Source organism: Mustela nigripes, chromosome 4, assembly GCF_022355385.1.
Source record: "Mustela nigripes isolate SB6536 chromosome 4, MUSNIG.SB6536, whole genome shotgun sequence".
NCBI lineage: Eukaryota > Metazoa > Chordata > Mammalia > Carnivora > Mustelidae > Mustela > Mustela nigripes.
Window position 1 is genome coordinate 165,835,530 of NC_081560.1, and position 27,924 is coordinate 165,863,453.

At 50.4% G+C, this 27,924-nt stretch overlaps 3 protein-coding genes across 12 annotated transcripts in view; 2 read left to right on the forward strand and 1 right to left on the reverse strand.

Moving 5' to 3' along the window:
• Positions 1–3,522: 3,522 nt before the first annotated feature.
• Positions 3,523–6,990, forward strand: ELOVL3 (ELOVL fatty acid elongase 3). The gene is made up of 4 exons (XM_059395920.1): positions 3,523–3,839; positions 5,046–5,177; positions 5,822–5,973; positions 6,233–6,990. Exons 1-4 carry the CDS (start codon positions 3,739–3,741, stop codon positions 6,658–6,660), a joined length of 813 nt encoding a protein of 270 aa, XP_059251903.1. The 5' UTR covers positions 3,523–3,738; the 3' UTR covers positions 6,661–6,990.
• Positions 6,991–7,522: 532 nt separating this feature from the next.
• Positions 7,523–18,619, reverse strand: PITX3 (paired like homeodomain 3). Its single transcript, XM_059395921.1, has 4 exons — positions 18,401–18,619; positions 9,455–9,584; positions 9,077–9,279; positions 7,523–8,503 (listed from the first exon to the last, which is right to left on the reverse strand). The coding sequence occupies exons 2-4, from the start codon at positions 9,570–9,572 to the stop codon at positions 7,916–7,918; spliced, it is 909 nt and encodes a 302-aa protein (XP_059251904.1). The 5' UTR covers positions 9,573–9,584; positions 18,401–18,619; the 3' UTR covers positions 7,523–7,915.
• A 4,319-nt stretch (positions 18,620–22,938) lies between these two features.
• The window catches only part of GBF1 (golgi brefeldin A resistant guanine nucleotide exchange factor 1), a 122,718-nt gene continuing 117,732 nt past the window's right edge, over positions 22,939–27,924 (forward strand). For all 10 annotated transcript variants that reach the window (XM_059398427.1, XM_059398429.1, XM_059398428.1 and 7 more), the window contains exon 1: positions 22,939–23,192. The gene's annotated coding sequence lies outside the window, so the exon portion shown is untranslated. The remainder of the gene's footprint in view (positions 23,193–27,924) is intronic.

Genomic DNA, 27,924 nt, shown 5'->3' on the forward strand with positions numbered 1-27,924 from the left:
ATATTGCTGTGCAACCATTTGCCAGATTGTGACTTTCAAGTTAATTTAATTCAGCTTTATTAAAAAGAAATTGAAATTTGTCAAATTTACCTTCTTTGGTGTTCGCTTAACACTTTACATTGTATAATGCTCTTTAACTAAATATATGATCTCGTTGATCCTCATAAACATTCCTCTGAGGTAGATATTATCCCCATTTTCCAGATGAGGAAGCTGAGGCCAAGAGCCAAAAGGCCAGACAAGCTTGGGGTGTGTGTTTATCCTGGGGAAATAAAGAGTGTCACCCAGATTTATAGGCTGAGGATTTCAGCCATCCAATCAGTCATGTAGCAAATATTATCCAAGTACCTAGTATATGCCCAGTGTTAGGGGAATGATGTTGAGCAAAATAGACATATTCCCTGCATTTATGGAGCTCAAGGACTAGTGGGGTAAACAAGAATTCATTGAGTAATAATAAGGGGCGCTTGGCTGACTCGGTCAGTGGAGCCTATGACTCTTGATCTTGGGATTATGAGTTCAAGTCCCACACTGGGTGTAGAGATTACTTAAAAATACAATCTTTAGGGTATGTGCTTTGGTGAGTGCTGTGAAGTGTGTAAACCTGGTGATTCACAGTCCTGTACCCCTGGGGATAAAAATATATGTTTATAAAAAATAAAAAATGTTAAAAAAATTAAAATAAAATAAAATAAAATCTTTAGGGATGCCTGGGTAGCTCAGTCAGTTAAGCATCAGACTTTTGATTTCAGCTCAGATCATGATCTCAGGGTCCTGGGATCGAGCTCTCTGTCCAGCTCTATGCTCAGAGGCGAGCCTGATTGAGATTCTCTCTCTCCTTCTGCCTCTCCCCGACCCATGCTTGTGTGTATGCTCCTGTACGTGTGTGCTCTCTTTCTCTCAAATAAATAGATAAATCTTAAAAAAGGAAAAATAGGGGCAGGGTGCCTGAGTGGCTCAGTTGGTTAAATGTTTGCCTTCAGCTCAGGTCATGATCTCAGGGTTCTGGGATCAAGCTTGAGCCATGGTCTCTGCTCAGCAGGAAGTTTACTTCTCCCTCTGTGCTTTCCCTGCCTCTCTCTCAAATAAATAAATAAATAAAATCTTTTAAAAAAAAAGAAAAAACAGAGGCATCTGGGTGACTCAGTCAGTTAAGTGTCTGCCTTCAGTTCAGGTCATGATCCTGGAGTGCTGGGATCCTGTCCAGTGACAGGCTCTCCGCTCAGCTGGAGAGTCTGCTTCTCCCTTTCCCTCTGCCACTCCCCCACAGACCTCCCCCACCAACCCGGTTCCTGCATGCTCTCTCTCAAATAAATAAATAAAATCTTTAAAAAAAAAAAGCCACTCCTTCCCCAAAAAACTGTAAAAAATAAAATAAAACCTTTAAACTTCACAGAGAAAGACAATGTAAAATATCTTCATTCGAGAGAAACTCAGGACCAAGTATACTTACACTATATGCATTTGTAAATTTTCCAAAATGACTCACCCTGACATTTCCATGTGTCTGTCTAATCCACAGTATCCTTTCCTTGACATTATGTGATTTGTATATTGACCCCCAACCATGTGAGGTCAGCAGGCAAGTATGACAGTCTATATTTTACTGATGAAAAATTCGAGTCTCAAAGAGGTTAGATAACTTGCCAAAAACGACATGACTAGTTAACAGTGAAGCTGGGATTTGAATCCAGCTCTCGCAACACCTGTAGTATTTTTGTAGTATTCATCCTTCCATTATTCATTCATCCATCAAATATGTACCCAGCACCTTCTGAGTGTCAGCCTACGCAGGGAGCAGTCAAGAGCCACTGAAGGGGGCACCTGCGTGGTTCAGTTGGTTGTGCCTATCTTTGGGTTTACCTTCCCCCACTTGTGTGAGCTTCGGCTTGCATCTGTGCTCTTTTTCTCTCTCCTCTCTCCCTCTCAAATAAATGAATAAAATGTTTTGGGGGGGCGGGGAGAGCCACTGAGGGGTTTGAAGCAGGAAAGCAGCATGATCCAATTTAGATTTTATTTTATTAGAGATTTTATTTATTTATCAGAGGGCATGAGGAGAGCAGGGAAGGGGCAGAGGGAGAGAGAGAAGCAGGCTCCCTGCTGAGCAGGGAAGCCTGACATGGGGCTTGATTCCAGGCCAGGACCCTGGGATCATGACCTGAGTCTAAGGCAGACGCTTAACCAACTGAGCCACCCAGGCGCCCCTTCATTGTAGGTTTTAGATGAGAGGGCAATGATGGTTTCCAAAATACCATCTGGGACCACCTACTGGGTCTGAAACGCTGGGATTAGGGCTCAAGAATGTCACAATCAGCCAGGTTTGGGAGTTCCTTTCCAATTCTAGTGCAGTGAAGAGAGAGAAGCACTGTATTAGAGAAGGAGGTGGTGCGACCAGTTAACATGACTAAGACAATGGCTGGAGTGAGAGCCAACCACGTGAGAGGTGAAGTACAGGGACAAAAGGACATTGGGACCATACTATACATATAGTCTTTAATTTGCATTTCCATAATTGAAGATCATTTAGATAGAACCCCCACCACTCATTCTCTCTCTCTCTGTCAAATAAGTAAATAAAATATTTTCTTTTAAAGATTAATTATTTATGGGACGCCTGGATGGCTCAGTTGGTTAAGTAGCTGCCTTCGGCTCAGGTCATGATCCCAGCGTCCTGAGATCGAGTCCCACATCAGGCTCCTGGCTCGGCAGGGAGCCTGCTTCTTCCTCTGCTTCTAGCCTGCCACTCTGCCTGTGCTTACGCTCTGTCTCTGTCTCTCTCTAACAAATAAATAAAAGCTTAAAAAAAATAAAGATTAATTATTTATTTGGCAGAGAGAGAGAGCGAGAGAGGGAACACAAGTAGGGGAAATGGGAGAGGGAGAAGCAGGCTTCCCGCTGAGCAGGGAGCCTGATGGGGGACTCGATCCCAGGACTCCGGGATCATGACCTGAGCTGAAGGCAGACTGAGCCACCCAGGCGCCCCAATAAATAAGATCTTCAAAAAAAAAAAAAAAATTAAAAGTATCTCCTTTCCACTACAATCACAGACCTGAAAAGGGTAGGTGAGACTATGGGGAGATTCATCGTCATCCGGGGTCTGGGTTCCCCAGGGACTCAGAGAGGCGGGAAACTGACACCCGAATTACTGAACGGAGGCATCAGAGGCTGAGGACATCTCCACTGTCTCCTCACTGCCAAGTAGGTCAGGATTAAAGCGAACTGAGGCAAAGGGTATGGTTGGCTGTACCAGGGGAAGACTGGCCTGTCCGGGCACCGGCAAGACCACAGGAGCTAAGCCAAGCAGTTGGGCATGGAGGTGCGGGAGAAAAGGATGGGAAAGTGGGCCAGGTGGGATCCTGTGACAGGCGTTTGGGTTAGGCTGTGAGAAACCCCTGGGGGAGGTGCTCTTGAGGATGACCAATCAGAGAGCGAGTTGCAGGACAGGGGCGTATCTTAGTCGAGATTGGATAACTGCCTGGCTTTGGGAAGGGCCGCGGTGCCCCCACCCTCCCACCCCGGGCCCGCAGCTTTGCAATCAGCTTCATAAACCGCAGTGGCTGCGGCGATGGAAGTTGTATGAGTGTGGCCCACGTGCCTGAATCTGACGCTCCTCGCTAGCCGCGGAGTTCCTTGGGTCCCGCGTGCGTTTTGTCCTGCCCCAAAGTTCGCTCCATCTTCGGGGCCCTTAACCTCTAGCCCAGCTTCTCAAGCTCCGGACCTCGGCATCTGCAGAACTAAATGTTCACAGCCATGAATGCCTCGGACGGAACAGAGCAGATATTGGAGCCTTACAACTTCGAGATATTATGGGACATGAGGCCCCTTTTGGAGGAGTACTGGTGAGACCTGGGGAAGGCGAAGGGCAGTGCCAGGGTCCTGACCTTAACGACTGCTATTTAGGGAGGGTTGGCGTGGGGGAGGAGATGCTGGGTGCCTGCGATGATTTTCTTTGTTTTTCTTTTCTTTTTTCTTTTTTTCTCCTCTTTTCTCCTTCCTCCTCCTCCTCCTCCTCCTTTTTTTTTCTTTTTTTAAGATTTCATTTATTTATCTGAGAGAGAGAGAGACAGCATGAGCAGGGGGTGAGGGAGAGGGAGAAGCAAGCTCTTTGATGAAGGGAGTCCGATGTGGGACTTGATCCCAGGATTCTGGGATCATGACCCAAGCTGAAGGCAGACGCTTAAGCAACTGGGCCTCCCAGGCACCCCTGCGTCGGTTTTCTTAAAGAGCAAAGGTGTGGGGCTCCCCTGTACTGTCTCCATATCCCTGTTGTCCAAGGTGCAGTTAGCGTGACATCTCAGAGATTAGATCTGGAGGAAAGAAAGAATGAGAGAGGAAGAGACAGGATGGAAGAGAGGGAGAAAGAAGGAGATGGGTTGAGGAAAGTAGGAGATGGAAACTGAAGGGAAAGAGGGGAGTGAGACATGATCTCTGAGGAAGGGGTTGATCTGAACTCCTCCTCCTCTCCACCTTCTAGAACGACTCTCCTCTGTCCATTGTGGCTGTGTGTGCAGGTGTGCGGGCATAGTGCTGGTGCCCAGGGACAGTCTGCCCTTCACAATTATCACATTGTTCCTCAAATGCTTCATTGTCCCCGGCTGTGGAAAAGGAGACACAGTTGGGAACCTCTGTCAGGATTTCCCCAGTCTCTTTGACTTTGCCCTAAAGCTCCTCAGAGGTGTTTGTGAACTGACTTTTGTCAGTTTGTGGATTGACAATTTGCCATGACCCAAACAGGCAGAAACTATTGCCACATTCTTCTAAATACCAGAGTCCTGGGTTGGTTCTAGACATGGACCCAGTAGTTGTCACCCACTCACAATTCCCCTGAGAGCAATAATCACAGAAACCTGTACACAGCCCCGGCCCTGTGCTAGGTACTTTATATACCTTAACACTGTCAGGGAATGTTATTTTTCCAAAGTCACACAGCTGGTAAGTGGCAGCGTTGGGACTCCAACCCAGAGCACTGACCCTGAGAGATGAGTGGGCATTCCTCTAACCAGGACCCACCCATAAGCCCATCCCCTCTGCCTTCTGCCTGCCAGGGCAACCTCATTCCTCATAGCTCTGGTCTACCTGCTACTCATCTTTGTGGGGCAGAACTACATGAAGTCACGGAAGGGCTTCAACTTGCAGGGGCCTCTCATCCTTTGGTCCTTCGGCCTTACAATCTTCAGGTAAGACCCCCCCCCCCCATCTCCACTCCCTGACTATCCTGTAGACCCTAGACCCTCATTCTGTCCCTAAAAGCTTTCTGGAAACCCCAAGTGAGTCAATGCCCCAAATTTTCCTCTAACTCTCTCCCTAACCCATTCCCTCAGCTCCAGCTCCTTCCCCAGCTTCCATCTCCCTCTCATATTACCCTGCTTTCCTTCTTCCCCAGGCCCCATACTGGCAACCTCTGCTCTCTCTCTCTCATGAATCCACTTGTGCTCACGGAGTCTGTACTTTTAACAATTTTCTCCAGCCTCTAATGCTCTCAACATCTAACACCCTCTCCCAATACCTTCCAATAACTTCTCTTGCCCCTCCTTCCCAGATTCCATGCCCTATGCCCTCCCAGGTTCCTATTCATCCCATTAACCCTAGTCCCTAACTCAACTCTCAGTCCCATCCTCCAGCATTCCCTGGTCCTTCCCCAGCCCTCATCTCCTCTAGATTACTTATTGGATCCCGGCCCCAGGATCTCAGAAGCTGTGACCCATTCTGCTGGAAGGGGGTAAATGGTGGAGCTTGAGGCAGTGACCTGACAGGCCAAGGGAGAAGGGTGAAGTGGTGTCTGGGGATGACCCTTACACCCTTTTCCTCTGTCCCATTTCAGTATCGTGGGGGCACTGAGGACATGGGGCTCTATGGCTGCCCTGGTACTTAGGGGGAGCCCAAAGAAAACTGTGTGCTTCTCCAACTACGCCAACACTCCTGTAATTGGATTCTGGTCCTGTCTCTTTGTTCTCAGCAAGGTTATTGAACTTGGTGAGTGGCAAGGCTTTGTCTCTCTGATGCCCAGTCAACTACATCCCTCCTCAGGCCCCCCGTACCTCTCCCATTACACGGAGCATCCCTTCCCCACCCCCTGGGTCCTAACAACACCTCTTACCCAAGCCCCTCTTTAAATTATTTGCCACAAAGACCCTTTTCCATGCCCTGAGAATTCCCCCTGTGTCCCTATATCCATCAAGGAGGGTGGTCCCAACACAGGGTGGTAAGCCAGCTATGACTCTCCATTTCCCAGGAGACACGGCCTTCATCATCCTGCGTAAGCGACCACTCATCTTTGTGCACTGGTACCACCACAGCTCAGTGCTAGTGTATACGAGCTTTGGATACAAGAACAAGGTGTCTGCAGGAGGCTGGTTCATGACCATGAACTTTGGTGTGCATGCCATCATGTACCTGTACTACACTCTGAGGGCTGCCAAACTGAAGTCCCCCTCATGGTTACCTATGCTCGTCACCAGCCTGCAGATCCTACAGATGTTTATGGGAACAATTGTTGGCATCCTAACTTACATCTGGAGACAGGAACAGGGATGCCACACCACAATGGAACACTGCTTCTGGTCCCTTGTCTTGTATACGACCTATTTCATCCTCTTTGCCCATTTCTTCCACCAAACCTACATAGTGCCCAAGGTCAAAGTCAAGACCAAGAGCCAGTGAAAAGCTGGAGAAAAAGGAGCCCCAGTTTTTCTCTCTGCCATGGCACCAAGGAGTTGATCTTAGGTTTGGGAGAATAATTAGGAGGCCTTCCCCGTATAGTTTTTCCCATGGGATCTGTGCTCCAAGGTGGCAGGAAGTTATAACAGGCAAGAAGTGTCAGCCGTGGGTGGGGTGTAATCTAGTACTTTGATGTTTCCATTTTTAATGTGAAGGCCAAGCAAGCCCTGGGATGGGGGTACAACTGAGGAGGATCCCCAGAGCTGAGTTATTTATATTTCTACCCAGAAATCTTCCTCTTGCTCCATTTTTAAATTAAAGATTCCAACAAGTCTTCTGGGGTTTTGAGATTTGGGGGAAGAGGACTGCTGTGACGGGAAAGGGCTGCTGGCAGCAGGGTGATCACTGAGAAGCCTAAGAAGGTGTGTGGAAAGATGAGAGGCACACACATGCAGACAATAATTCTAGGCCTAGTAGGCACTTAATAAATGTCTGTTACAGACCAGAATTTTATTGCTATTAGAGATCCAAGCCCCTCATAGGAACAGTGAGAAACAGGTGCAGGAAGGCGGTGTTAACTTATGTAAGGTCATAAACTTCCTAAGTTGCAGATTTGACACCCGCAAGGGTTCCTGACCAGAACTTCCAGTCATCCTCCATGCGACCACGAGGTGGCGCCTCAGCACCAGTTTTGGCCAACGCCTGCCAAGTAGCTAGTCCCTAAACCACACTTATATATTCGCACGCAGGGTACGTGCCCCACCTTGCTCCAGGAATCTCCCAGCTGCCCCATCCCGGTGCTGGCAGCTGAGAGGGGACTGAAGCCCTAGAAGCCCGGGCCTCACTTCTTTCCTGTGCACTCCTTTAGACATGGGGTAGCATGAGGGGCGGGAGCTCAACCGCAATTCTGAATCATCAGGCCTTTGGCAGTCCGCGCACGTTTATTTCGTTTATCTTTGAAAATGGGGGAGGGGAGTCTGGAGAAGGCGGGGTGGGCCAAGGGTCAGTTGGCCCCCGGGGAACTGGTCCCTGTTCCTGGCCTTAGTCCCAGGGGTGTGGACTGTGTGTAGAGCCCAGTCCACCCTCAGGGTCGGCAGGGGGTAGTCTCTCTCCTGAGCTGGCCGCGACTCCCTCCCCGAGCTGCCCCAGCACCCCTCTCAGACCCCGGGGTAGGCGCAAGCCAGTCAAGAGGACCCCAGTCGGGGGAGGCTGTGAATTCTCGCCCCCGCCCTCGGGGATGGTAGACGGACCGGGCCATTCATACAGGCCGTTCCACGGCGTACTGGCACGGACTGAGGTTGGCGGCCGGGGGTGGCCCGGGCACGGCGGGATAGCTGAAAGAGGCGTGCTGTTTGGCCTTGAGCCTCAGGCTGGCCAGACTCGAGTTACACGGGTCCCGATATACGTAGGGGGAGGAGGCGGCTGCAGCTGCGGCTGCAGCGGCCGAGGCGTAAGGGCAGGACACTGCCCCGGAGGACACTGCGGCGGGAGCCAGCCCGGGGGGCCCCCCGCCCAGGCCCTGCAGAGCCCCGGGCCCTGGCACGGCGCCCGGGGCGGCTGCGGCCGAGGGCACCATGGAGGCGGCGATGGAGCTGGGTGGCGAGAAGACAGGCTGCGAAGCCAGAGGCCCCACATTAACCGAGTTGAAGGCGAACGGGAAGGTCTTTGCAGCGAGCGGCGGGCCGAGCGCCTTGGGTGGCCAATTGCCGTACGAGTAGCCTGGGTACACCTCCTCGTAGGGCGGCACCAGCCCCCCGAGTGGCGCGGCGAAGCCCCCCTTGCACAGCTCCGCCTGCTGGCTGCGCTCGCGCTTCCGCCACTTGGCGCGCCGGTTCTTGAACCACACCTGCGGGCGTTGGAGAAAGGGTGTCAGGGCCGGAGCCGGGCGGGGGCCGGCCCAGGTCCGCGCGGCTGCGGCAGGATCCCAGAGCCCGGAGTTCGGGCCGGGACCGTGCCGAAGAGAAACGAAACGGAAGTGGGGCAGCCAAGCTGGGGGTGGAAGGAGCGCACCGAGTCCGGGTGCTGAGAACAGGAGTGGGCGACAGGACTGAGTCAGGGCGATAGGGTCTGGGGCGGGGGCACGTAGGATGGAGACAAAGAAGAGTGAAGACGAGCACGGGAGACAGTGCTGTGGGAGAAGGAACTAGCGGCCTGGGGCGACAGGGTGGATGGAAGTGGAGCAGAGGCCGGAGGCTGGTGCAAAGGAGGCTGTGCAAGGCAGCAGACCGAGGCAGGGGCCCGTCGGGTGTGGGGCCGAGGGTAGGCAATCCTGGAGGGAGCGCGGGCTGAGGCCTCCAGGGCTGCTAGCTGAGCGGCGGCTGAGAAGGAGGCCCGGGCTGGAGAGGGAAGGGGGGCGGGGGGGGGGGGGGGGGGCGGGGGGGGGCGTGTAGTGGAGGGCTCAGGTTTGGGAGGGCCGTACCCGCACGCGGGCCTCGGTGAGGTTGGTCCACACCGCGATCTCTTCGCGCGTGCTCATGTCGGGGTAGCGGTTCCTCTGGAAGGTCGCCTCCAGCTCCTGCAGCTGCTGGCTGGTGAAGTGGGTGCGCTGCCGCCGCTGCTTCTTCTTCAGCGAGCCGTCTTCGGGGGAGCCGCCGGGCAGCGAAGCCGAGGCCTTCTCCGAGTCTGGGGGCCGAGGTGGGGGCAGGTCACAGGGCGCCCAGGCCTGCGCGGATTCTGTGGCTCCAGGACCTCCTCCACTGACCGCTCACTCCCACCCGGCCTTCCCCCACGGCCAGATGTCACCCCCAGGAGGGATTGAACTGTTATCTCCCCTACCCCCGGTAGGGGGTGCGCTCACCGCTGTGCTCTTGGCCCTTGCAGCTGTGTTCGGGGAGGGGTGGGTGGGGAGTGCCCGCATCTGACAGCGAGAGGGCCGGGCTCCGGGCCTCCGCCTCGCTGAGCAGGCCGAACTCCATGGAGGGAGGACTCTGGAAGGAGACAGGACACGGATCAGGTGGATGGGGATAAAATCTCGCAGTTAACTGGTTCCCAGTAGTGTTTCCCCTCAACTTCACTGCCCCTTTCTCAGCTACCGACATAAAGCTACCCCTCTGTGGGGTATCCTAGGAGAGAATAGGGAAACAGCAGCCTAAGGGGAGAAGGGGGTATTCTCAGGGGCATTATGCACAGACATGCACACAGACTGTATTTTGTTCACTGCTGGGCACCTAGCTAGAACTCTGCCTGGGGCCCAGTTGGTGTGCAATAGACACTTCTTGAATCCGCTAAGGAAAACGATGCTATTGCATGGAAAACCATGCAATTGCACACCACATCTTCCAAAACTTTGGTTCCTTCTCACATGTATGTCCAGTATCCCCACAAACTCACACCTGCCCCTCGGCTGATCACACCTGAACACAGCCCAAACCTCTGTTACTCTCCCGTGGGACAGATTTGATTTTTGAACCAGGCCCAATATGTCTGGCATATGGATAATCACTGCTATTATTTATGAATACTTACTATGGGCCTTTGCCTCATTATTTCTCTCCTCACAAGAATGCATCTATCTTAAATATCACCCTTGTTCAGGTGAGGGAACAGACTTGAAGTTACCACTAAGCTCACAGAGCTTGTGCATGGTGAAGCTGGGATCTGAACCAGGTCTGGGAAACTCGTAAGCTACTGCTTTTTCTTCATTTGCTTTTTCAAACTGTGTTCCTGGGGGCCCTACTCAGAAATCCCCTCAAGGACTGGAACTTGGGGCCAGCCTCAGGGATAGAAGCCTAGCTTGGCCTTGCATGGGTTTGCTTCAACCAGGGCAGTCCTGCTTTGGCCTGTTTTGTTTATACTTTCTAGAGAGACAGCATTTGAAGAAAGGGTTCCAGGATCAAAAACAAGTTTGAAAATCCCTAGGTGTCCTGGCCTCGACTGCCTCTGTGTCTGTGCAGACACACATCACACTCCTACTAGAGCCTCCACCAGCACTCCTACCTCCCTGCTCCCAGGAGCAAATGTGAGCTTCTTAAAGCCACCTTCCCGCCCTTATTCCCTATCCCAAACCGTGCTTGACATGGCCCAGGAGATGGCTCAGGTCCCTCTCCAAGTCTCCCCAGCAGGCTCTCCCTTGCTGCTGGCTCTCCCAAGCACCCCCTGGTGGGAGGAAGAGAAAGGGGCACTAGTGAGGCTCTGAAGTCTGGACAGACACCTCTGGGTCAGAGGAGAACCAAAGGAGGTTAGAGACAGAGGAACAGGGGTGAAGAGCTGGGTAGGAGGGGTCCATCTGCCTCTCCATTAACAGGGACTTGATCCAGGCTGTGCAGGGTGGCATTAATGTGGCGGATTAGCCTAGATTGAGATGTGTGTCACTTGGCTGTTCTGAATTTATAAGGAGCCTCACTCTGGGAGGCACAGATGGGCAGCGGCCTGTATTTGCACATGGAAATGCACCCGTCAACCAGCTGAAGGAGGACAGCTGCCCCCCCAACCTCTCAAACGAGACTGGGGGTGCAACAGAGGTCAAGGCAGGAGGTTGAGAAGCAGTCAGCCCCTGTTCTGTTTGCAGGGAAAGGGGTGGGGTCTAGACTTGGACTTTTTCCAAGGTTGGAGAGGGAGGACTGAAGGGAACAGGGAAGGAGAGAAGTCAGGCTAGGGGTGAGGGATACTCAGCTCCCCTCCCTTCCAGGTCTGAGGTCAGGAGTCAGAGGCTTGGGGCTGGCCCAGGGATGCTCTGAGAGAAGGGAGATACCCTTGGGTGAGACCTGTGGCAGCCTTGACTAGTAGTTCTTCCCAAAGAGCTCAAAAGGCTTAGAACTGAGGGCTGGGAAAAGGGGGGCTCTGAAATCTCCTCTTACTTTATACCCGAGGTGCTCTCAAAAGGCAAGCTATCCCCCTGGCTTCTCCAGAGGCCATGGGAACAACACCGCTGGGAAAAGAGGGACGATTCGGTTCACCTGTAGGGAAAATTAAATCCCACCAGTGCCGTTTGTCTTTCCAGTCGGCCTTGGCTCCAGAACTCCAGTATTCCAAACTCCCCTTCCCCCAGCATTCCATACCTGTGTCTCCGTTTCACCCTCCATTGCAGCAGAAGGAGGCAGGGTGAAGAGAGATAAGGGCCAGAGCAAGAGATGAGGCCGAGAAAGCAGAGTTCAGGCCGTGTATTTCCAGAGACAGACAGACACACATGCAGACACACACGAGCCCCCACTCAGACAAAATAAGCACTTGGACTTGGAGTTAGAGGCATACAAACACATACTCTCCCACACATGCGCTCCCACATTCAGGCAGACAGACCCACACCGTCACACAGTCTCCTCTCTCTGTGACAGGGACAGCTGCCTTGGCTGTTTTGGAGCTCGCCATTACTCTCCACTCCCCCCTCCTTCCTGGCCCCTCTGAACCTCAGATCTCAGTCCCAGAACTAAGGACTCTGTAAGGGAGGAGGAGGCCTAAGGGGCCAGGGGAGAAGTCTATACTCCCCCGAGTATAGAGTCTGTTTCGCTGGGTGGGGAGAAGTCTGAGGGAAGAGGATGGCTTGGAAGTAGAGGGTGGAAACTGCCCAGGACCCTCATAGGAAAACAATCTGGAATAGCTAGAAGAAATTAGGTTTGGGGACAAAAGATCTGGGTCCATGTCCTGGCTCCCCAACTTACTAGCTCTTTGTTCTTGGCAAAGTACTTTACCTCTCTGGACATATTTCATCATCTCTAAAATGGAGATCATACTCCCCTCCCTACCTACCTTTAGTACTGTTAGAAGGCTTAAAAAAAAACCCGCATAATGTAAAGATGAAAGGGGACAAAACTCTATCCAAGTTGCTTCCCTGCCCCCCGCCATTCACGGAACAGATGTCTCTGGTGCCATCTATGAGCAGGGCATTGAGTAAGGCACTGAGGATAGAGTGGTAAATTAGATGTCATCCTTGTCTCTGCCCTTGCTTGAGTTTACCTTCCGAGACCCTGTATCACCCACTGAAGATTTCCTTTGGTGAAAAAAAGGCAGGTATGCTGGATTTGAGAGTGGGATGCAAAGGTGTGTTGTGAATACTCCACCCTGAACATAAAGGAGGGCCCAGCCAATAAAGTAACAGCAAAATGGGCAGAGTAACCGAAGCCAAGAGCCACTGGTAAAGGGAAGAAGGAAACCTTCAGGCTCTTGACTGGTGTGGGACTAGTGGAAAGAGGGGTGGAGGCCGAGAAGAGTCCTGCCTGTGAAACTGACAAGGCAAGAACACTACAGCCAGGCAGGCAACAGAGAGCTAGACAGCGGGGGCACAGGCCTCCCGCAGACTCGCGTCCGGGTGGGCTAGCCAGGCAAAGGCTGGGGGCGCCAGGCTGTTGTCTGAGCTGGAGACAGGCTGGCTGAGGATTAAGCTCCCCCAAACTGTTAGAGGTCAGGAAGCTGGGGAGTTGGGACTGAGGCCAGGGGCTTCTCCTCACTTCCAGCAGTAGGTCTGGAAGCTACAGGATTGGATGCTGGTAGGAAATACCAGGCAGGACCAGAGAGAGTCAGGAGATCAGAGGGATGTTAAGTCCAGCTCTGGGAGGGGCTGCTGGTCCCCCCTCCAGCCTCCCTGACACACCCTACCGGGGGTATAGGGGTGAGGCTCCACACTGTTAGGGTGACAAGTCCTACCCTGGGAAGAAGAAAGGACCTGCAGGTGTGCTCTGATTCTGAAACACAGCCTGGGATTACAGGAAGCCTATAGTGGACCACAGCGAAAACAAAATATTCAAGATATATTGAAGTGGAGAGCACAGGTTATCCCAGGTTAGAGAGGTCAGAGAGAGGAGGTCATGGTTTCTAAGTGACCCAAGCTCATGGCAAGAAGACAACAGCCACGGGTACCCACTTTCGCCCTGACACCAAAGGGGCAAATCAGGGCCGCCGCCAGAGAGCCCCCAAGCAGTTGCAATGATGATGCTCGGTCAGGAGGCGTACCCCAGCACTGAGATGGGAGAAAACCCTGGAAGATGGAAGGGATAGAGTTGTGGCACTGTGGCTCAGTTCAGCAAGTAGCAAGTTGGTAAAAGAATATAAGCCAGGGTCCTTAGCTAGCGTGGTGCCCAGCTGGAAACCTGCGTTTGAAGTAAGTCCCTTCAGTTCATTAGGGATGCTGAGGACCCAACCTGTCTGGTCTGCTGAGCTGCCGTGAGCACATGTGAGCAAATCAGACAGCTGTAGACAAAGGTCACAGACCCAAGAGGAAACCCTAAGACTCAAGCGGAGGCAGCGATGATTTGATGGAGTTAATTTAGCAAGGGGTAAATTAGGGATCAGAGAAATGGTCCCCCACACCCACCATTCGCCTTCCTTCCTTCTTTCCTTCAGCAAGTGTTAGGTGCCAGGACAGATCCCCCTAAGGATGGTAAGGCACAGATCCCAATTTCTAGGAGCCTACAGTCTGGGGAGGCAAACAGGATAGCCAATGATGGGCTAAGTAGGCCTAATTCTCACACTGGGGGGAGGTCAAAGAGACAGAAGCCCATGTAAGGTGGTATCAAGTTATGGGGCTCAGAGAATGTAGCACATGGCAGAGCTGGGAACTGGGGAGGCAGAGAAGGAGCAGAGGCTTCTAAATAATAGGGCACTACTGAGAATGAGCTAGGAGGTTCCAAGGGCAACAGGCAGTCTAATGTGGCCAGGGTCTCGGTGTGGTCAATGGGAGAGCATCAGAGGAAACAGGTCAGGTTGAGGGGGCCTCCAGAGAAGGGCAAGGGGTGGTGCTTCAGGTTTGATAAAGTCTAAGCTAGAGCATCTCCAGCTTTTCCATCAACCCCCCCCCCCCAAGACCAGTAAGAAAGAACATCCCTCAGGGAAACTGGGAGCACGACCTCAAGCAGCTGCCACCAGTATGAAATTTCTTTGAGATCTCCAGCCTTATGTTAAAAATTGAAGCAAGTTTTGTATTCTATTCCATGCTTAAGTGTAGTCATTTTGATATAAAAATAAAGTTTTCTCGGGGTGCCTGAGTGGCTCAGTAGGTTAAAGCCTCTGCCTTTGGCTCAGGTCATGGTCTCAGGGTCCTAGAATCGAGCCCCACATTGGACTCTCCGCTCAGCAGGGAGCCTGCTTCCTTCTCTCTCTCTGCCTGCCTCTCTGCCTACTTGTGATCTCTGTCAAATAAATAAATAAATAATCTTTAAAAATATATAAAGTTTTCTCTCTCCACATCTTTAAGTGACGTCTTCAAGTGACATCATCGCACCAGGAAGATGGGCCACATTTAGCCTGCAACGTCATGGCCCTTCTAGTCCTGCGCTGCCTGCTCTCCTCATTCCTCCTTTTTTGAGAAGCAGTACTCCAAGCAGTGGGAGTCACTGGAGGCTTGTAGGAAGGGTAGAAACATAAGAACAGCATCTCTGGGACCTTTATTTGGCTGTGGTGAGCAGAATGGATTGGGCAGGGGAAAGGTGGGAAAGAGGGAACGTAACTGAAAAATGTAAAGAAGGTGTTGAGGAGGACAATGGAGGAAGGGAGAGAATTTTAAGAGCAGTTTTCACTCCCCCCACTGTCTATCTTTTTTCCCTTTCTGTTCCCATCATCCTCATCATGGGTCCCTGCCCATGACCATGGGCTAGACACTCCAGATAATCCCAAAGCTCAGGGCCTAATGGATCTTTCAGATTAGCTGCCTTCTTCCTCCCCACACTCTAGGATGCATCATTTGGAGCGAATGGAGAAAAAAAGATTTGGGTGGCTCTGTCCTTCTCTCATGCCTATCCCCAGCTCAGCTCCAGCCTGCCCGCCTTTCCCCTCCTGGGCTGTGTGCCAGGCCCATATTCACATCCTTGATCAGGAGGCAGGCAGAGATCAGATCAGGATATTTGGAGTTAAGCATTAGGGGAGCTCCTTAGAACTCTTCTTGGAGAGGTGCAGGGGTAATAGCTGGCATTGGAAGCTTGGTATAGGGTGTTCCATCTGTCATTGAGACTCTTCCCATGTCTGGATCAAGGGTGCTATTGGGCTTCTCTAAGACTTGAGACCCCATCCTTCCAAGCAAAATGGGGTTACAGGGGACCTACATGGTTTGGGCATCATAATAATAGCAATAATGCTTCTTACTTCTGTGGTGCTTCTCCATTTGCAAAGTGTTTTCAAAGACATTATTTCATTTAACTCTTACAGCCACCTCAGGTAGTAGGAATATCCATCCTCATTTCACCTCTAAGAAGATAAATTTGTCCAAGGTGACACAGATTGAAGAGATTCGAATCCAGTTCTCCTAAAACCAGGGTCTGAGCTCTTTCCATGCCATGCCCCCTCTACCCCAGCAGCTGTTTGTGGTTCTGACATGCACGGATCCTCCCAAGCCCTGAAGAATTCCATTTCCACTTCCTGCCTCTACCTCCCCTCTGGAAAGGAGCTCTGAAAGTTTGCCGCCCACTGTGTGCCAAGGTTCATTTTCCTATCCATCTTGAGCCTGCATCCCTCCAGTTCTACGAGGCCCCCTCATCTCCCATTTCAGGATTTGGGGAGCAAACACATCTGTTTATCTAGGCCTTCCATTATTTGTGGACTTCCATCTTATTTCACCTTCCAGAGGCCTAAACTTTGAAGTTTGCTCTCTCTAGCAGCCCCTGACTCCCCATTCTATGGATCATTCTCTGACCCTTCTTTAGGTCCATAACATTCTCCCCAAAATCCAGTGACTCGGCATGCACTCAGCCACATGGTTTTATGCAAGGATGGGAGAAAGTTCTGTCTTTTGTTTCCACTCGTCTTCGTTATAATGCCATTGCTTTTTGGCCTTTTTGACAAATGCAGAACTTTGGGCTAAGGTCTTCAGGGAACCATCTGCAAATGCCTTCCCTATTCCTTTTCTGACTCAGAGACTTTCATTTCACTCATAATTTCAGTGATTTTTTTAAAGGTGATGGGAGCACAAGTGCCTGAAAAATGTATTAGAATATGGTTAGAGTAATTGGGGCATAACTTTATATTTATCAAAGGAAGGCAAGGACCAAAAAAAGGTTGAAAAAGCAAACTTTAAAACCGAGGAATGGAGGTGAGAGTGTGGGGAATACATATTACATATTCTTCATGGGTGGAGGTTGAGAGTTTGAGACCCACTTGTTTAGATTACTGATTGCTAAATGCATCAGCTTGCATTTATCTCATGAAAACTCAGTCCCCATCCCAGTTTTTTGCTCACTTGCACAGACTGGGAAAGTTCTCTCTTCTTTTCTCTGTTCCCTTTAGCTTAATTGGGCTCTGGTTAAAGAGTTGGGGTCACCGTGGGTGGTCACTGTATGGGTCCAAAGGAATCAGGGCTCTTTCCCAGTTACAGAGAAAACAAAAGGGACAGTTGGGTAGGGCTGAGACATCCTTCCCAACCAGTCTTGGAGGGCCCTCTAGGCCCCATGTTGACCCCAGAATCTGGATTCCATGTATGTCCTTCCTCCTTCCTCTCAGCCATCAGGGTGGTGTTGGGACTGGTGGGGTTGAGAGAGCCAAGAGGGAAATAAAACCACAGGGTTTGCTTTGCTAAAGGGCTGCAGTTTTCTCTTCGGGCCTGGGCTCCTGGAAGGAGCCTTTAGCCTGCTGACAACCAGGTAGGAGTCCAGGGCTGTCTGATCAGCTGTTTTGGAATTAGGGACTGACTCTGAGAGTTTGTGAGGAAACGGAAGCTGTCAAGGAGGCTTGTGTTGGAGTCCTCCTTACCCTCCCCTTGCCCTTGTGGTTCATTTCCCGCTTCCCTTGTCTTCTACTAGCCGTCCTGCCATTGGCTTTCTCTCCTCAAATTTGGATTCTGGATGTGGGGGGTGATGCTCAGATCTAGTCTGGGTTGGAGAGAGAATGTCCTCCAGCGCCACCGCACTCCAAGGCCAGGCCTTTACTCTCACTCGGGTGCTCCCAGCACCCTCTCACCCCCATCCCGCAGCCCCTAGAAGCAGAAAGTAGTTTGCAAAGTGTGAGCCGGCATTTGAGGCGACCCACCACAGCGAACCCCACTGCACACGCAGCCGGACAAGGCGCGGCCCGGTACATAGACATGCCACTCGGCCAGGGACATTCTGTCCGCCTTTGCCGGACACAGCGCCTGCTCCGGAGAGACCCACCTAGCCTCCCCGGACATTCTGTCCGCTCTGAGCCCCGCGCGCTGCGGACATTCCGTCCAATTCCATGCGGCTCCAGGCCGAGACCCATCCGAACCCTGACACCCCAAGCCCGACATGCCAGCCCAGCCGCCTAGTCACTAGGGCTAACCCCGCTTCGGCCCTGCCGCCCGCACAGCGGCCATCTGACCCGGTCGCTGCCAGGCTTCCACAACACGGCTCCTATCCAAACTGCGAAGCGGCGGGGAAGAGAAGCTTGTGCGACCAGACTCACCCCTGCTCGCAGCCCCTAGAATCTGAGCCCTGGGCGAGGGGCGTTCGGAGCGGCCAACTGCCCTCACGCTGTGCGGTCGCCGCCAGCTCCCCCCGCTGGCCAGGGCCTCGGCAACCCCTTCCGCTCCCTGGCTGCCTGCTCCGCACCTCCGAATTCCAGGGCGCTTTCTGGTAATGATTTCCCCACTCTACTCCTTGCTTCGCGGAGCTCCTGTCCTGGCTTCATGTCTCCGGCTTCCCTTCTGGATCCCTTGAGTCTCCCTCTTGTCTGTCCCCCGAGTCCCGACGCTGAGTTTTCGTTTTCCTAAGTCCCGGCCCCGGTTCTGCAGTACGCCCTCCCAGTCTAGACCCGTTCCCCAGGCACCGTTCCCCAGTTCAGCCACCCAGGTCCTGTTTTGGGGATCCCGAAGTTCGGTCGTGGCCCCTCGTCCCCATGAGCCCCTGTCCCCGCACGGTCGAGCACTCACAGTGAGTCCTGCAACAGGCAGACTCCCGGCAGCGGCGGCGGCGGCGGCAGTCTGGAGGGCAGGCAGGGGCCAGGGGCCGGGCACCCGGCCGGGGTGGGGGCCGCCCCCCTGCGCCCGGGCCGCCGCTCTGCTCCGGCGCTCTCGGACTCGCAGAGAGAGAGAGAGTGAGCCTCGCGGCGGACTGCCACCCCCCGCCGGCGCCCATTCACTTTATGGCAGCCCAGGGCGCCCCCAGCCCGCCGCGGCAAGCCTGGAGCGTCGGGCCCCGCCCCCTTCCAGCTGCGCCGCCCGGGCTCCACCCTTTCCAGCTGTGAATTTTCAGGCCCCGCCTTTGGAGGAGGAGTCCGGCCGGCGCGCCGCCAAGAAACCCGCCCCTTGGCCAATCGAAGGCACGCCTCAGCATCTGGGCCACGCCCCTCCCCACGTGGCTGAAACTTCGCGGAGCAAGAACGTTTTGGCGGAGCAGAGCAAGTATCCAGAGGGCGAGAGTATAGGCCCTGGTGGCCCCGGAGAACTGGGACCAGGCCGCCACTCTGAGCGATGTGCAGTGGTGCCGGGGGATAGGGCAGCCGGGGCGCCTGGAAGACGCACTGTCCGGGAGAGGCCACCAGGTTTCAACGCTTTGCTGCCGCTCACGTTTCGCAGATTTTCTCCACTTGTCGCTGTCTGTCTCTCCGCGCTTTTGTCTCTGCTCCAGTCCTCCCACATCTTGCCTTTCTTTCCTCTTCTTTCTCTTCCGCCGCTTGCTCTTGCTGTTTGTCCCTCTCCTCCCTCCTGTCACTTTGAAAGACTAATGTATCTTTTTCTGTGCTCTTGTTCTTCACATCTTTCTTTCTCTTCTCGGCTGTCTCCCCCCTACCCCCAACCTTTCCTCTCTTCCAAGTAAGGCAGCTTCATGGACAAAGCAGGGTTTCCAATGAGGCAAACCAAAGAGTCATTCTAACCCTGCTACCAACATTCTAACCCTGCCACCATCACCGAGTTTGACCTTGACCAACAACTATCACGCCCTCTACTCCCTTTTACCCCTCAGAATTAAAGGAAACTCTCCCTGTCAGGACTTAGGTTGGGCACTTAGGTCTGGGTGGTTCACCTGTTAGTCTGCACCTTTGGCTTTGCCCCGGTATGCTCTCCCAGCTTTAAGAGGGCTGGCATCGGGGCACCTGGGTGGTTCTGTGGGTTGAGCCGCTGCCTTCCTCTCGGGTCATGATCTCAGGGTCCTAGGATCAAGCCCCGCATCCGGCTTTCTGCTCAGCAGGGAGTCGGCTTCCCTCTCTCTCTCTCTGCCTGCCTCTCTGTCTACTCGTGATCTCTCTCTGTCAAATAAATAAAATCTTAAAAAAAAAAAAAAAAAGAGGGCTGGCATCTCCCTGGTGATACCAAGTTAAATCCTGTGGGCAAAGTATGGCCTTGGTGCTTGCTAGCTAGGGAGTTGCAAGAACAGGGCAGTTGTCCCGAGGAACATGTGGAGTCAGGCTGGGTAGGTTGAGTGATTCTGAGGGCCCTAGCCCTATAACATAGTATGCTCCTTAAGGAAATCGGACCAGTCATGTCTCTGCCCTTAAATGGCTCTTGATTTTCAGGTTAAAGGCTAAACTCCCTAGCCTGGCATACAAAACTTTCAGCACCTGGCCCTGTCTTTTGTTTTGTTTTGTTTTGTTTTGTTTTTCCGTTTTGTTTTTGTTAAAGCACAGGGACAGGACCCATGGGCAGGAAGAGCTGCCTGGACCTGACCATGTCTTAATCTCTAATTTCGGAGTGGTTTCCTGCATGTCTCTGGCCTTTCTTCTGACAGTAACATATTTCAAGTCTTCATCTTGCCAACTCCTACTCATTTTTCTATGCTCTAATCAGGTTTCATTTTCTCTGAGAAACTTTTCCTGAACTTCCAAGATAGCCAGATGTCTAGCTTCTTGCTCCCACAACACTCTTACACATACCTTCTATTATCCCATCCACCATACTGAAGAGATGTCTTCTATGATGCTAAAATGGAGGAGGGCAAGTACCAGGTTTTCCCCATACTTCTATTCCTAGGCATAATGGAGGACTCAATACTGAAATCTAAGAGGGAGATGTTCTGCCTGGTAAGATGATGGGCATGTTCAACTTTCTTTTCTTTCTTTCTTTTTTTTTTTAAATTTATTTGTCAGAGAGAGAGCGAGTAAGAGCAAGCACAGGCAGACAGAGTGGCAGGCAGAGTCAGAGGGAGAAGCAGGCTCCCTGTGGAACAAGGAGCCCGATGTGGGACTTGATCCCATGACGCTGGGATGATGACCTGAGCTGAAGGCAGCTGCTTAACCAACTGAGCCACCCAGGTGTCCCTCTTTTTTTTTTTTTTTTCAAAGATTTTATTTATTTGACAGAGAGAGAGAAATCACAAGTAGGCAGAGAAGCAAGCGGGGCAGGATGGGGGGTGGGGAGGAAGCAGGCTCCCTGCAGAGCAGAGAGCCCGATGCAGGGCTGATCCCAGGACCCTGGGATCATGACCTGAGCCAAAGGCAGAGGCTTTAACTCACTGAGCCACCCAGGCGCCCCCATGTTCAACTTTCATGTCCTCATTTCTAACACAATCTCATTCATGCTTTTTAAATTTTTTTTTTAAATTTTTATTTATTTACTTGACAGAGACAGAGAGATCACAAGTAGGCAGAGAGGCAGGCAGAGAGAGAGGAGGAAGCAGGCTCCCTGCCTCACAGAGAGCCCCATGCGGGGCTCGATCCCAGGACCCTGAGATCATGACCTGAGCCAAAGGCAGAGGCTTTAACCCACTGAGCCACCCAGGTGCCCCTAAAATTTTTTATTTTTTACAAGATTTTATTTTTAAGTAATCTCTACATCCAATGTGGGGCTTGAATTCATAACCCCGAGATCTAGAGTTACATGCTTCATTGATAGAGCCAGCCAGGCCCCCCAACCATTCATGCTTTGGGGTTGATTAATTTTTGAAGGTATATGAGAGTGGAGATGAGGAAGACAGGGAGTTTTGGTCCACTTAGGATTTTCCAGTTGGCTCAATCTGAGACGGGCCCAGAAAACCAAATCCCAGTTTTCAAATGGAAATGGCAATGGTTCAGACATACTGTGGAAAGAGGTGCTAAGGTGGTCTTTTCTTCCTCTGACTCTCTTTGGTTGAAAGTGGCAAGAACCCCAAGCTGGACCCAGAGTTCAGGAGCCCAATGTGCAGGTGCAGGGAACTGTTGAGGAGTTCTTCTGGTCTGATGTTCAGACTTATGGGTTCTTCAATTTAGAGGAATCTAGACCATTCCCACATTCCTATGGGGTTAGGTATGGGGTTTCTCTGGATTTGGGTCATCCATAAATGGGAAGAAATGGGGAGAAAGTCGGTATCTTTTTCCACTCCCTAAGCAGTCTCTTCAAGTCTATCTGGACACCTGGGCTCTATCCCAGCAGATAGGCTGAGAATTCCACCACTCAATCAGCAAGGAGAAAACCCACCTGTCTTCTTCCCACACACTCTGACTTCTAGGTAATTCTATCCTGGCAATCTCTATCATCTCTTGCAAGGGGATAGACAATTGGGGGAGAGGAGTGATATTGGGCTGGGCATCTAGCCCTTAGGTCTCTTAGCATTTCCAAGGCAAACAGGAAAGTCTTAAGTTTCCTGTTACTGATGATGTTGACTAACCCCTATGGTTAGCTTTTTTCCAGGCAAATAAGGAACGTCCAAAGCTTAGTATGAGGAGCAGAGTTGGGAGTCACAGCCTGATAGAGGCAGTGAAAAGGAGAGCTGGACTGAGGGTGAGGACACCTGGATTTGTCCCTCTGCTCTGCTATTAACTAGCTATGTGAACGCGGGGGGGCCATCTTTGCACACGGGGACTCGGTTTCCTGCTCTGTAAATTGAGGACTGGATTAGATATTTAAGATTACTGTTTCCTCTCATTTTTCTCTATTTGTGGATGATACGAATGGGTACAAGACACAGAAACCGTTGGGATGGGACAGACACATTAATGACAAGCCAAATACGGCAGGCAGATGGTAGGATGGAGGAGGGGAGGTTGGAATAGATTGAAGGACTGGTTCTAGGACGAAAAGAACCTAGAGCTGCCTAGAAAGGAAGTGATCCCTCAAGGGGCAAGATATTGGCCTAGATGACTTTGATAGGTGGTTGCAGGTGGTGGGCAGGGGAGCAGGGTCGCCCGCTCACGCTCTCAAAACGGACCCCGCCCCCTTTCCAGCAAATCGTGGCTTTGCTCCCCATAATGCCCAGCAGCCACAGCTAAACCGCGCACTGCAACCGAACTCTACCTAACTCCACCTCTCTAACCGCGCAACAGAAATTTCTCATTTTTATTGGCTTTTATAACTGTCACTCAGAGAATCCCCGTATCCGTTGGTTGTCCCCTACCTACCCTTTTCTGTCCCTTGTAATCTCGCCTTCTTAGGCTGTACCTGCCCCCCGAAGCCAACTTCCTTTTTCTATTGGGTAGCTGGAATGTCACTTCTCACGATACAAAATTATGATTGGCTGTGCGTGCAAGGGCTCGCGCAGTTACCAGGCAGCGGGCTAGACTGAGGCTAGTTACCACGTCAGTGAGCTGACAGGGAAGGTAGCCGGCTCCACCGCCCGTTCCGGCCGAGTCTTCCTGGCCGACTGTGCGGTCCCTGACTTCGGCCTCAACTTCCAGGAAGCGGGCTCCTTCCCTTCTCCCATCCGCCACCAGAGCCGGGAGAGTCGCTTAAAGACGCCTTCGGGGCCCGGGCTGGACATGAGCAGCGGCTGCGGGTCCTGGGACTAGGCCCGCCATTTTGGATCCGCTGACAGGTCAGCGAAGCCTCTTCTTAAGAGTTCCAGTGTCTTGAAGGCAGCCCTGACATCGCCGTAGGGAATGAGGGGAGGCGGGCCCTTACGTTGGACGAGCCGGGTGGCTTAAGAACGCAGGGACAATAATTAAACAGGAAGAGATTGTTGTCGGAGAGAACTGGGAGGCATGCAGAGGGGCAAAGGTCAGGCCCCTGCGGCCGGAGGGGCGACTTCATCTCTGGCTTATGATCCTTTTCGGGTGCCCGAATCTTTCTTCCTGTATTCTTAGGCTTCACCTAGCCTTTAGCTCCCCTCTTCTAGAGCTTTCTGTTTCCTAAAGAGCCCAGTCCTCAAAAGCTCAAAGCAAACCTAAAGAACATTGGATCTGCTTTTTAGGATTGATTTTTAAACCTTAGAAATGAGGTCTCTGCAGATCCTGTACAGCGTCCACTTCGGTGTGACTGCCTCCTTAGTACAACTGAACTGCTTTATTATCACTGGATGATGAACTAGTGCAACTTAGACTCAGGTAGTGAGAAGAGGTGTGGAAGGATTGAGGCCAGTCTTATGGAGACCTGGGCTAAGAGAAGACTTTCCACTTCTGGGGCAGCTCAGCTGCCAGTCTGGGTCTGTATGTCAACACTGGACTTAACCTTCTGAGGCTGTTTCTTCCATTACACAGTCTTTTACAGATACTCTCTTCTGGTGTATGTTTTGGTTGGCATTTCCCCCCAAGGTGTTTTCTTCATTTGGCCTCAAGCGATGTTTAATCACAAGGGAGCCACTTTGTTATGATATATTTGGCTGAGAACAGAGAGGGATTTGAGTATTGGTGAAAAAAAGGTCATGAAAGATGTTCAGCTAATTTAAAAGTGGTAGGGTCAGGGCAGCAGAGTGAATGATGGAGGAGTTTAACTCCAAGAAGTTTATGGCACTGTGGTAACCTTTGATAAACTGTTGTATTGTAAAACTGTAAAATTCCCCAAGGGTAAAGAGTGCCTTCAGAAATGAGGAATAGTGTAAATAGTGTTTTTTAGCTCACAACAAAGAAGTTTTTATGCCATTAATTCAGGTATATAAGGCACTTCTCTGGGCCCTCTGAAGGATACAAATAGAAAGGTCTGTTTAGGGATTGCTCTGTTTAACTTACACCCACTTCTTAAAAGCAGTAGCATATATGTGCAATGGCCTACCTGGAGCATGAGCTAGGGATAAGCGGTGTCAACCTAATGCCTTTGGGAAAGTAATGGACTCTCAAAAAGTGTTATCTGGACCTGGGCTTAGTTGTAGTGTGTGGTCCTGGCTTGTGCCTTGGTCTGGCCTTGGCAGTCAGGACTTTGCATGGTGAGGTAGTGACAAGGAAGATCAAAACCTCATTGTGTTAGAGGGAAAAACTGTATAGTATTGACAGTGACTAAACTTGTTTCTTCTTACCTAATGCCCTCTGCTCTCCTGAAATTGTGTGTGTGTGTGTGTGTGTGTGTGTGTTGGTGGGGGATAGCATTGTTTGTATTTATTTATTTTATTTATTTTTTTTTTAAAGGATTTTATTTTATTTATTTATTTGACAGAGAGAAATCACAAGTAGATGGAGAGGCAGGCAGAGAGAGAGAGAGGGAAGCAGGCTCCCTGCTGAGCAGAGAGCCCGATGCAGGACTCGATCCCAGGACCCTGAGATCATGACCTGAGCTGAAGGCAGCGGCTTAACCCACTGAGCCACCCAGGCGCCCCAATATTTATTGATTTTAGATAAGTAAGGATGGAAATGATCCAGGAAATAAGTTTGTATTTTAACTTGCTGATCTAAGTTGCAGAATTTCTACAAAAAAAACCCCAAAAATAGAAAGTGGCTTGTGAAATGATATAGCCTAGGAAGTATCCAGGTTTGATGAACCTGTCTTTCTTGCCTGGGTTGATGTGCCCTTTTGAGCCTTGTTGAGTTGATAGACTTTGCATAGTGTGCAATCTAGTCTTTGAGTAGATGGTGTGACCAATCCAGCGTCTTTTCAGTTGGGCCTGGAAGTGACTCAGGCATCAAAGATTTCTCCTTTCTTTACCAAAAAGTCATTTTCTAGGTTGGAATAGTTTTTCACCTCCCATCCTCACCCAAATCAGAAAATTTGTTCTTTTTTTGCATGTCAACCATACTTCAATTAAAAAAAGAAAAGAAAATTTGTTCTTCCTTCAAGACTTGAATTTGAGCTATATTTCAGAGGTGACTGTAGACAGACAGTGCCTTCTAATCTTGACAGTGATGCTTATTGGCTCACTGGCAGCTCAGGTTGTAGATACCTTTCCTTATGAGTAGCCGGGCACCAATCCCAGTTGAACTCGTAGTACTCAGAGTTTCACTACTATTTCACGTTCCAGAATGCAGGATGACTGCCACTTTTAGACAATAATTTCATTGATGGGATACTTAGACTGGCTAGTGTGGGCAGCTAGAGAGGCAAAAGATGCAGTTTCTGCTTTTAAGGAGACACACTGTATTTATACAGTATTCTCTGGAAGGATCATCCTTGTCTTTGTTTGCCACTTCTGTTGACTGATCACAGTCTCTCCCTGTGGTTCAGTGTGACTGATTAGAATGATTCTGTTGGGATAATGGTGAAGTTGAGTTGAAGGGAGAAAGGGAGGTTTGTTTTACCATCAGGCTGGGAAGGCTGGTGTAAATATAATTGGCAGCTGTTTAGCTTTTATTGTTCTTTTTCTATATTTCAGTATATTCAACAGCAGTTGTTTAATTAAATGAAAACATAATAGAGCGTCTGTTGATTTGGAGCCCCAGTCATAATGGAAGTGATCGTGGATGTAATGATTTGTTGCCATCACATAAACCAAGGATTACAAGCTTAAAAAAGCTTGTAAAAAAAAGGCAGATAATGTAAATGAGCAAAGTAAGCCAGGTACGAATGTATTAGGACTGTACGAATGTATTTGCAGGGACTGTTGTTACTGGCATGTGGGCACAGTATGACCAGTCTTCCCATTTTTCAGGAGAAACTTAAAATTCAGATCATTGTGTTTTAAACTCTTGGCTAGTTAAAGTCTAGTTAAAGTCTTTAAAAAGCTTTTCCAGATAGAACAAATATGTCTGTGGATTGGATTCTATCCATCATCGGTGGATGATGACCCCTGATAGGTAAGACGGACATCCCTATGAGATTTAATCACTGTAGTTCTCTATGAATCATCACACAGGCTAACTTTTTATCTTTGTCCTACTCTGTAAACTGTCACCCTTAGTTGTCACTTTGGGTTCTGTGAGTGGTTAAAAGATGAATGAGAAAAAGAAGCATGGTTTCATTCTTCATTTTCATCTCCAAGCTGTCCTCCAGAGGACATCTTTGGACATATTTTAGTGGCTCACCTTGCATATCACTTGGGATGGACTCAGAATCTCCATAGAGGGAGGAGTTGTCATGGCGGACCTGAGGTACACTGGTCACCTGATTATTATACACCTGATTTTCTACTCGTGGCCTGTCAGGGCACCAACTCTTTTCTGGTTTGACTTTCACTTACCTCCACCCTTTGGGTAAATTTCTTGATCCAGTAAGTTGTTTACTAATTCAGTAATTCTTGGTCGCTGTCTATGTTTTATTAGCACAGAACTGTTATATTCCTTGGCAAGCTCTGGGAATCTTTCAAGCTGTATCTTTAGTGCTTCTCTGGAATATTTGAGAGATTGAGTGAAGATAAATCTTGGAAGGGCCAGTTGAGGGTCATTTAGCTTCTGTCCTCTCAGAAAGCCCATCAGTTTTCTTGGTTTGCATAGCTCTGTATTAGACACCAAAGCACCATGAAGCAGTCTTTTCCTTTGGAGAATCTAATTTCTTATTAGATAAGGACAAGTTTTTGTTTTTTTTTTTAAAGATTTTATTTATTTGAGAGAGAAAACACACACACACACACACACACACACACACACACACGTTGGGGGAGGGGCAAAGGGAAAGGAAGATGCCGACTCCCCACTGAGCAGAGAGCCTAACTCAGGGCTCCGTCCCAGGACCCACAGATCAGAATCTGAGCTGAAGGCAGACACTTAACTGACTGAGCCACACAGGTGCCCAAGAATTACATATTTCTGAGAAGAAATGTAGACATGGATTTTAGACTTCATGAAAATAGATGTTAAAATAAAATAGACTGGTGGGTAATGTGGGCTCTTTTTGTTTGTAGAGTAGCCTGTGTAACTTCTGATAGAGAAACACATAGGGGATGCAGAAAGAAGGCTTGCCTGCCTGCCTTAAAATCCTTGACTTCTATGAAGTCGTTGTTCCTAACAGGCGCTGGATATGAGCTGCCCTATATTGAGAGTCAGTCTTTGATGTTAGTTCATCCATTTGTGCATTTGCTCCTCCAGTATTTATCATTTATCTTATAGGCATTGGGGATAAAAAGGTGAACAAATCGTGGTGTCTTCCTGAGATGCCTATAGACTCATGGGAGAGACAGACTAAATGAATAATTATAAATCAGTATCAGTTCTTTAGAGCTATGTAGAGTGTAATGTGATGACAGAAAGGACTACTAATACTCTGGGGGGGAGTGGGTTAGCTAGAGAGGATCTCAAAGAGCGGGCATTATATTTTTTAGTATTTATTTATTTATTAAAAACATTTATTTTTTTGACAGACAGAGATCACAAGTAGGCAGAGAGGCAGGCAGAGAGAGAGAGGAGGAAGCAGGCTCCCTGCCACACAGAGAGCCCGACGCGGGGCTCCATCCTAGGACCTTGGGATCATGA

Bases quoted from the DNA above. Each gene is read 5' to 3' on its own strand.
- ELOVL3 (XM_059395920.1), top strand. From the start codon at position 3,739: ATGTTCACAGCCATGAATGCCTCGGACGGAACAGAGCAGATATTGGAG. The intron at 5,178-5,821 runs GTAAGACCCCCC...GTCCCATTTCAG, and splicing joins TTCGGCCTTACAATCTTCAG to TATCGTGGGGGCACTGAGGA. The intron at 5,974-6,232 runs GTGAGTGGCAAG...TCCATTTCCCAG, and splicing joins CAGCAAGGTTATTGAACTTG to GAGACACGGCCTTCATCATC.
- PITX3 (XM_059395921.1), bottom strand. From the start codon at position 9,572: ATGGAGTTCGGCCTGCTCAGCGAGGCGGAGGCCCGGAGCCCGGCCCTC. The intron at 9,280-9,454 runs GTGAGCGCACCC...CTCGGCCCCCAG, and splicing joins CAAGGGCCAAGAGCACAGCG to ACTCGGAGAAGGCCTCGGCT. The intron at 8,504-9,076 runs GTACGGCCCTCC...CAACGCCCGCAG, and splicing joins TCACCGAGGCCCGCGTGCGG to GTGTGGTTCAAGAACCGGCG.